This window comes from Physeter macrocephalus, chromosome 14, assembly GCF_002837175.3.
Source record: "Physeter macrocephalus isolate SW-GA chromosome 14, ASM283717v5, whole genome shotgun sequence".
NCBI lineage: Eukaryota > Metazoa > Chordata > Mammalia > Artiodactyla > Physeteridae > Physeter > Physeter macrocephalus.
In genome coordinates, this window is record NC_041227.1 from 26,916,413 (window position 1) to 26,926,611 (window position 10,199).

Genomic DNA, 10,199 nt, shown 5'->3' on the forward strand with positions numbered 1-10,199 from the left:
CGGCATGTGGGATCCTCCCGGACCGGGGCACGAACCCGGGTCCCCTGCATCGGCAGGCGGACTCTCAACCACTGCGCCCCCAGGGAAGCCCCAGACAGCACTTCTTAACCCAAACTTCGCAGGACAGCTGTGGGGAGGCCCAGGCAATGTGGAGGCACTGAGGAAATGGTGGGAGCCAAGGCAGCCGGGAAGAGTGCAGAGAGGGAGTGGGGCCTGGGCCGAACATCGAAAGCCAAGTGGCCCAGGAGGGGGTGGATTAAAGCCAACGCCAAGGTCGAGGGAAGCTGGATTCAGGCACTTTAGGAAGCTGAGCCTGCTCAGCTCAGGAGAGGGGAGGGGAGGCATCTGGCTCCAGTAGCTGCTGACTCACCCCTGCCCTCCAGACAAACCACTTGATCTCAGAGCTGGGTGCCTCAGCGGTACCTCCCCACTCTCTCTCCAGCCCTCCTGGTTGGGCTGGGCCATGAACTAATTATGGCCTGTGTGGGGCTTTGAAACCTTGGCTTTCAGTCCGAGGTGACCCTGCTGATTACCACTTTGGAGGCTGGTGCACCTGTGACTCAGGAGGTGGGGATGGGCTGTGCAATCTTCCATCTTGAAGGAGCCCCATCTGGCCCCATCCTGCTATTCCAGCCCAGACCGTCCTGGAGGGGGTGTGGAGCTCACCCACCACACGGAGGGGCCGTGGAGGGCTGGGTCAGCCTGTCCTGGGCAAGGATCCTTCCATTTCCAGACTGTTCGTCCTCATAGGCCTTGCCCTTGTGGCCCCCACAGAGAGAGGGAGCCGTTCTCACTGTAAGGTTGGGATAAATGCTAGTCAAAGTTTCATAAACTCTGAAAACTTGGCTGCTGCAAGACAGCTGAGGGAGTACTTGTTTCTAACGTTCCCTGTGTTGAAAGGTGAAGAATGAAGGCCCAGAGAGGTGAATCGACTCGCCCGCAAGCAGTCACCCAGCTGGCAAGCAGCCAGGCTGGGCTTGCAACTCGGGTTTCTTCTTCTTTTTTTAAAAATTTTTTATGGGTGTAGGGTTGTTTTACAATGTTATGTTAGTTTCTGCTGTACAGCAAAGTGAATCAGTTATACGTATACATATATCCTCTCTTTTTTAGATTTCCTTCCCATTTAGGTCACCACAGAGCATTGAATAGAGCTCTCTGTGCTATACAGTAGGTTCTCATTAGTTATCTATTTTATTTTACTTTATTTAAAAAATTTTTTAAATTGGGGTATAGTTGTTTTACAGTGTTGTGTTAGTTTCTGCTGTACAGCAAAGTGGAGTTCCCTGTGCTATACAGCAGGTTCTTATTAGTTATCTGTTTTATACATAGTAGTGTATATATGTCAATCCCAATCTCCCAATTCATCACACCACCCCCTTTCCCCCCTTGGTAACCATACATTTGTTCTCTATATCTGTGTCTCTATTTCTGCTTTGCAAATAAGTTCATCTGTACCATTTCTCTAGATTGCACATATAAGCGATAATATACGACATTTGTTTTTCTCTCAGGTTTCTCCTTTTTTCATTCTCTTTTAACTTTTTATCATGGAAAAGTTCAGACTTTCACAAACGTAGAGGAAAAAGTGAAATGAACTCTTACGTACCCAGGAGTTCCCTGTGCTATACAGCAGGTTCTTATTAGTTATCTGTTTTATACATAGTAGTGTATATATGTCAATCCCAATCTCCCAATTCATCACACCACCCCCTTTCCCCCCTTGGTAACCATACATTTGTTCTCTATATCTGTGTCTCTATTTCTGCTTTGCAAATAAGTTCATCTGTACCATTTCTCTAGATTGCACATATAAGCGATAATATACGACATTTGTTTTTCTCTCAGGTTTCTCCTTTTTTCATTCTCTTTTAACTTTTTATCATGGAAAAGTTCAGACTTTCACAAACGTAGAGGAAAAAGTGAAATGAACTCTTACGTACCCATCACTGGCTTCAGCCATTACCCACTCAAGGCCAGTCTTGTTTCATCTCTGTCCCTTCCTCCACAGATTGTTTGATAAATCTCAGACATTATTTCATTTCGTCCCTAAATATTTCAATATGAGTCTGTAAAAGACTCAGACCAAGAAACTCAAATCTTTTGATTGCTAGTCCAGTGCTCTTTTCATACTACATCGTGATTGTGTCTCCTATACAAGAATCATGCCTTAAGTTGAGGGGATGAATAAACGAATGAATGAATGAAAAGCAACAGTCCATCTTTATTCTTTCCAAGAAGAAGTTAGCTGCTAAAGTTCTAAAGTGATCTTTTTAGAAGACCAGGACACCAAAAGAGAGCTTCAAACCATGGACCCCCAAGTCAGGCAGCAGCAGTAGCCCATGAGTTCTGTCCAGAAATTGCCTGCAGGCTGATTTTCTGCCCCTCCCTCACCACTGACAAGCCATGGAGCCTCAGTTTTCCCTGTGAGCTGGGAATGATAGGTGAATTAGGGGCAAACATGGCCTGTTACGGAAAGCACTTTTAAATTCATATACCGCTTGGTACCCCTAGGGGGGTCATTATCACAGTTATCATCCAAATCTCCCAGAAAGACAGAAAATCCACTTGAAGGAGGCTCCCTGGCTTCCTTCCTTGTCTCCTTATCTTGTCCCCTGAACTCTGCATGTCACTCTCTGTGCTGATTTCTTTGGGGTTTTTTTCCTGCCCAGATCAATGCCAATAACGACAATGGTGTGATTACTGGGAACTGGAGCGGTAACTACAGAGGTGGCCAGGACCCAAGTAACTGGAATGGCAGCGTGGAGATCCTCAAGAAGTGGCAAAATTCTGGCTTCAGGCCAGTTCTATACGGCCAGTGCTGGGTCTTCGCTGGGACCCTCAACACAGGTACTCTGAATGTGATGTGCCTTTCCTGGGTGGGCAGCAGTGGGGTACCCCAAGGTACCATCTCCACTGCACCCCGAGTCCTCAGACTGCCCTTGACTTGCAGTGCTGCGGTCTTTTGGGATTCCCTCCCGAGTTATCACCAACTTCAGCTCAGCTCATGACACGGACCAAAACCTCAGCGTGGATGTGTACTTTGACCACAGAGGATGGCGCCTAAACAGAGGCAGTGACAGCATATGGTGAGTGTCTGACCCTTTCTGAGCACCACATCTGAGCAGCTTCTCCCCAGCTCTCCCCATCTCCTGAGATCCAGCTCCAAACAGGAGTTGGGAGGCAAGTACCATGTCAACATATGGTTTAGAGTGGAAATGTTATCACTTCTTGGCCTTTTGGCTAAGATCAAGTGTAAAATGCAAATGCTGAATCTAGCAAGAATCTAGCAAGACCGAAACAGCTCTTCTCAGAGTTCTGCAAATTCTGATGGTCTACTTTATCTCGCCGCCAGATGAAGGCTGTTATACCAGTGAAAGATATGATTTTCCTGGGCTCTTCCCTGAATTTGTAGCGCCCACTAGACCCTATGCTACTTTAGAAGATAAACACTGAAACTATTGATTTTCTAGTAATAAATATAGATTTATGTCACTTCAGGCAACCCATATGACTTTTGGGTTTTCTTAGAGAAAAGCGACACATTTTCTCTTATGCATATATACTTTCTGTGTATCTTGGTTGATAGAATAAAATGTTAGCTTATTCTGGATTCCAACTGAAAAAAAAGAAGCTTTATATGTAACTGGGCATATATATTTCTAACCATAAATATGCTATGTGCACACGTATCTATCCACACACATATGTATGTAATACATAATAAATGCCAACTGGAAGTAAGTTATCTAAAACTTATAGACATATATTCATAACTTTGTATAGCTGCATATATACGTAAAATAGATATTGTTACGGCTGTTTAAGATTATACCATATGCCAAGTTATTACCAGATGGCAACTGAAAATAATCATGTCTATATCTGTATATACACATAGATATCTATGTGTCTATGTATATAAAGTACTACGTGCATATGTCAATTATCCATTGTTTGAATCCATTTCAAAGGCTATACACACATGTAATCCCTCACATGCATATACTTGTCTAGAAAACCTGATAACAGATGCCATCTTATTTCCAGATGTTCAACTTTGAAATGATCTATAAAAAAATTCTTTATTACTTATTATTCCCAGAATAAGTAGATCCAACTTTACTGAAATGTACTCAGGGTAACTAATAGAATAAAGTCAAAGGGATATTAAAATTAACAGAAAAAGCTTTTAAAACAAATAAACAACACCCCACACCAATAAAGGCACTGAGTAGTGTAAGCATCCCCTCCCCTCTGAAGGGAGGGAGGAGTATGAATTCACTCAAGGTCACATGGATTCTAGGGTTTCATGGGGAAAAGAAAGCTTATTTCAGATGTTCTTTCTTAATCTGCCCGTACACAGCGTTTCTCTCTAGTGGCACGGCTGCTTACAGAGAGGTTTTTTTTCCAGCTTCTCATAAATGAAGGTCTTTTCTTCTCCCCATTTTTTTCTTTTGTTACTGTGTCCAAAATCCCAATGTAACCTGTTCAGATCCTTGGGGCAATGCTATTCCTGACTTTGGTTTCCTTCACAAAAGGAGATGCTTGGTTCAACAAATGACCGACTTGGGGAACGGGAGGTGCCCTCTGGCGTAACCCTTCTGTGATCATCCTGCACGCTAGCAACTGCAGAGAGACCAGAATGCTTAAGGCTCAGTCCCTCCACCGAGAGCATATCTGGTGCTGCTAGGAGATAAGGAGTGGGGAGGCCATTAGTAGAAGCTATTTAGCAGCGTGGGATGGTGTGGGGTATGCCAGGTGCGTGATTCAGACGGTAAGCACTGTGGGAACTCAGGGAGGGAGCCATCAAGGAAGACTTCCTGGGAACAGGAAGGTGGGACCTTTAAGGTGAATTTGTAATTAGCCCTGAGATCTCTTGGTTCCTGGTTCATGCTACCACTCCACATTAGCTTCATAATTCATTCCAAATATAATCACCTTGGGGCAAGTCTGGGCCTTTGGAGACATTCCAGGGTGTCTCCACTGTCATTTCTGTTGGCCTCATTGCAGGGTATTGGGCCCTAAAGCTGTGATTTTTCCTGGGAGTCTCATCCCCCCTCATCAGAACCCTCCTCAGAAAGCAGTGAGAGCTGTGAGTCCCTCCCCATCCTCCTCCGTACCAGCTGTGGGTGGGGAACCAGGACTGGGTGGTGTGCGGACAGGGAGTCCTGAGCCCTAGTTCCAGCCCCACTACCATCTGGCTCTAGAACTTGTGAAAGCCACTTCATGTTTCTGGTCCCCAGTTTCCCCAGCAGTGAAATATAAAGGTTGGCCTGAAACTAGATGTTCACTTAAGTCTCTTTAATTTTTTTTATTCTCTGCAGCTTCAGCTTGCCCCACTTTTTATGTAAGAGCTACCCCTCCCAAGGGAGCTATCACATCCTTTCAGCATGGTTCCCACCACGGGGTAGTGGGGGAGCTATCCCACCAGTCATTTTCTGCATAGAGTGGAATTACTAACCTATTATTAAAAGGGCAGTTTGGGTTTGAACAGAAATCCTTCTGACTGAATCTTTGTATGTTGCAAATGTTAAAAGTTTTTAGAACCTTGTCCAGATTTGCTTAAAGTAATAGAATGTAAGGATCAAGTGAGGTTAAGCATCTGAAAGTGCTTAATAATAATAACAGCAGCAACTAATTATTTGCTGAGCAATTGTTGTGTTCCAGGTAATGTTCTGAGTGCTTGCATGTACTCTTCAGAAACAACGAAGTAGGCACTGTTATGAACACCCCATTTTACAGTTGAGGAACCTGAGACACAGAGTCATTCACCCAAGGGCAGGTAACTAGAAAATGGTGGAGCTGAGATTTGAACCCAGGCGGCTTTGTAAACTATGAAGCACCAGAGAGATGCCAAAGAATGTTATCACTATTCCTGACTGATGTTTGAGAATTCAGACGCTTACTTTGAGATTTTCCAGAAAAGGAGTGGCTGGACACCAACCAGGTGGAAAAGCTGGGTTCTTAGGTTCACACCTAGGCAGCAAATGCAACTTTTCTCTGATACTAGATGCTGTCTCAGGAGCTCAGTGGGGAGAAACAATTTGTCCAAAGTCAAACTGAAATAGCATCCAAGTTGGAGGTGGACCTAGGTGTCTGTCAACATGACTCTCCGCAGTCAAAGAACATTAGAGCTGGAAGGGATCTTAGAGAGAGACCTACTCATTTCATAAATGAGAAAACAGAGGCCCAGGGAGAAGCACCGGTAAACAGCTGGAGACATTTGGACGCTTTAAATAAGTGTCTAACTTTACATAAATTCCTTAACTTTTCTGTACCTCAGTTTCCCATCTGTAAAATGAAGGGCTAGGTCGGGGACCTCAGAAATTTCTTCTAGATCTTTCTTTGAATCGCATTACAGCATCCAGTGGGGTCCATTTTCTCCTAAGCCATTCTGCTCATGACAGTGGTTGGACTTAAAAGGCACAAGGCTCTGGAGTTTTCACTTCTTCGGAGTCAGGACACTCTGGGGGAAGCTTCTTTAACATGGTTCCCTTCTACGCCACTATAAAGGAGGTTTCTGAGACCTGCAACCAAATGATTTGGAACAGTTCGGCCAAGGTTACCTTTATCTTGACATTTCTGGCTCGTTTTCTTATTTCATTCAACTTGATTCCCCGGTTTCTCGAGTCACAGACTTGACTCTATTTGTAGCCTTTTATAGAGCTCCGAGGTGGAAGGCAGATGGAGATTTTCCGGCCCTGTGGTCAGGGAGGTGGAGTCGGTCAGTTCTGGAGAAGAGCTGTCAGAACCCATACCCCCTACTCGAGCCCTGGCTCCTAATGCATCTCTCCATGGCCACCAGCCTCCACTAATACTTAGCTAGACCCCAAGGTACCTGGAGCAGCTTGCTCAGACCCACAGCAAGGAAACCAAGGCTGCAAGAGTGTCCTGGTTCCAGAAAAATTCAATTCAGTGAGCACGATGTAAGTACTGCACACCAGAGCCTGCACTGGGCACAGGGCACCAAGAGGAGTGAGACACAGGAATCTTGCTAGAGGAGTTCCTAGCTGCATGAGAAGCTGGGTGATTACGGAGCAGAAGTCAAATAACTGAATCATGCAAGATGCAGAGATAGCACAGAGGTAAGGTTGGCACCCTCTGAGTATGTTAGGAAAAGATTTTCTGAAGGAGGTGGTATCTGAACTGCATTTGGAAGGACAAATAGGCAGAATGGGTAGGGATTTGGGTCACTTTCTAGAGAGGGTCTCCTGACCCCGTGAATTCAAAGGTAAGCATAACTCAGTTGCTGTCTCTAGGGGTGGTGCTTTATAAACTTCAAAGGTCGCATTAGAACTGATTTGAGTGGAGGGAGCTGGGAGGGGCGGGAATCTGCATCTTTTAAGATAAATGCCTCAGTCTGTCCTTTTCCTAAACTCCTACTCCTGAAACACTCAAGACAGGAGCAGAGCCCAAGGTTGGGAGGTGGAAAAGAATGCGGCGCACAACCAGGAACAAACCTGATGGTGCATTTGAAAGGCACATACATCCCAAGTAGCTGTGAGCAAAGTGCTGACTTTCAAATGATGGAGGGACCAGGATGAACTTGTTATCTGCTTTTCTTAAATTCCTGCCTTGCAAATAAGTATTCAAACATAGCTACTTACCAATCTATCTTAACCAACCCGCCCTTATCTAGGGCTCTCTGCCAGGAATGAGATGAATGTGAAACGTGGTGTTCTCCCTGTTTCCTCATCCTCTCTTTCTCCTTTCACCCTTCTAGGATCATCTTCCCACACTCCTCCTGCTTTCTCCTGGGTGAATTCTAACTGATCTTAAGGACCCATTCAAAAAGGCGTTTTGTGGGGCTGCCTGGAGATAATTTTTATGATGACTTTTTTTTCACAATTATAGGAAATCTCAGAAGTATGTAAAGAAGATAGTTTTCTATCCAATCTTTTCTTTATTAGTTGTTTTTATAGAATTGGGATCATACATTTTACAAAGGCATGGGTAAAAGACGGAGCATATGATAGACACATCCTACTTTTCCCCCCACCTGGAAACCAACCACTTCTTAGTTTTAAATCATGTGTTTTTGACTAAGCATGATATTATGAACATTTTCACAATGTCATTAAATAATCTTCAAAAAATAAGATTTTAAAAGTATCATGTTCCATTGAATGGTTAAGCCATTATCTCTTTTCCTGCTATAAACTATTTCCTATTCCCTATGTTACCTATCCCCTTTATTTCCTACTGTAAATAACACAGTAACGAGCATTGTTATATGTAAATCTTGAGCACGTCTGTGATTAGTCTCATAAGAAAGATTCCTAGTAATGGTATATCCTGGGTTAAAGGGAATGGACATTTTAAAATCATCTAGTGCTGTAGCCTTCCAGAAATTTTGTAATGACCTATGTTTCTTTATTTTTTTGAATTTTATTTTTTTTATACAGCAGGTTCTTATTATGTATCTATTTTATACATGTTAGTGTATATATGTCAGTCCCAATCTCCCAATTCATCCCCCCCACCCCACCCCCGCTAAAGACGCACTAAACATTCTTTTTTTTTCACACACACACACTGTATTTTATTTTTATAAGAGATAAATAAACTGACACCAAGCATTGTAAATGGATGACCATAACAAAAGCAACAATGACTGCAATTACCAAACACGAAACACACGCATACTATGTCATAATATTGACATTAAGTCCAGTAATCCTCCACTGTAACAGCTCCTTTACTTTGCAGTGATAATTGATTTGTATATTTTTTGCCTCTGAGTCCTTGTGAGATTTTTTTTTTATTCAAACAGAAAGTCACAAAAATTATAATCATCCTCATCAGTTCACTCAGTCCCATGTAATTAATTTTTTTATCTTGATCTTTTGTTAGCACTTTTATGAATTCATCAGTTTTCCATTAGAGTTCTGAAAATGCTTATTCATTCAGTTCAGCAGTATAGTCAGTTACCAGAAACCTGTACTTGTCTGAGTCTTTTCCATGAATTCCTTGAAGATGAAACCCTTTTATAGGAACATTTTTGCAAAAGCATGAGAGTACACCCAGAACTGTCTATAAATGACAAAAGACTTAAAAATGACCATGGTTAAAGATTTGATGAAAGTTAATAATAATGAAATTGACAAGGAAATTTAGTTATTTCTGAGATATACATTTTAAAGTAATAACTAGAATTATGACTTATAACATTATACCAGAACATATAAGATTTATAGAAATTTCATGTAATGTCTGAAACATTTATGTTAACATATTTCCATACAAATAACCCAAAGAAAGTTTAGTATTAGTTGTTTTTTTTCTTTCTTTGTTTGTTTTTTTATACTGCAGGGTCTTATTAGTCATCAATTTTATACACATCAGTGTATACATGTCAATCCCAATCACCCAATTCAGCACACCACCATCCCCACCTCACCGCGATTTTCCCCCCTTGGTGTCCATGCGTTTGTTCTCTACATCTATGTCTCAACTTCTGCCCTGCAATGGTTCATCTATACCATTTTTCTAGGTTCAACGTACATGCGTTAATATACGATATTTGTTTTTCTCTTTAGACTAACTTCACTCTGTATGACAGTCTCTAGGTCCATCCACGTCTCAACAAATGACCCAATTTCGTTCCTTTTTATGGCTGAGAAATATTCCATTGTATATATGTACCACATCTTCTTTAGCCATTCGTCTGTCAATGGGCATTTAGTTTGCTTCCATGACCCGGCTATTTTAAATAGTGCTGCAATGAGCATTGGGGTGCATGTGTCTTTTGGAATTATGGTTTTCTCTGGGTATATGCCCAGTAGTGGGATTGCTGGGTCATATGGTAATTCTATTTTTAGTTTTTTAAGGAACCTCCATACTATTCTCCGTAGTGGCTGTATCAATTTACATTCCCACCAACGGTGCAAGAGGGTTCCCATTTCTCCACACCCTCTCCAGCATTTGTTGTTTGTAGATTTTCTGATGATGCCCATTCTAACTGGTGTGAGGTGATACCTCATTGTAGTTTTGATTTGCATTTCTCTAATAATTAGTGATGTTGAGCAGCTTTTCATGTGCTTCTTGGCCATCTGTATGCCTTCCGCTGATTCGTTTGCAAATATTTTCTCCCATTATGAGGCTTGTCTTTTCGTCATGTTTACGGTTTCCTTTGCTGTGCAAAAGCTTTTAAGTTTCATTAGGTCCTATTTGTTTATTTTTGTTTTTCTTTCCATTAC

At 42.4% G+C, this 10,199-nt stretch overlaps 1 protein-coding gene across 1 annotated transcript in view; it reads left to right on the plus strand.

Annotated features, from left to right (window-relative positions):
* Window positions 1-10,199, plus strand: part of TGM3 (transglutaminase 3) — a 49,114-nt gene that overhangs the window by 17,101 nt on the left and 21,814 nt on the right. The window contains exons 6-7 of the mRNA XM_024117162.2: window positions 2,670-2,847; window positions 2,951-3,086. Coding sequence (XP_023972930.1) covers window positions 2,670-2,847; window positions 2,951-3,086 — 314 coding nt within the window. The remainder of the gene's footprint in view (window positions 1-2,669; window positions 2,848-2,950; window positions 3,087-10,199) is intronic.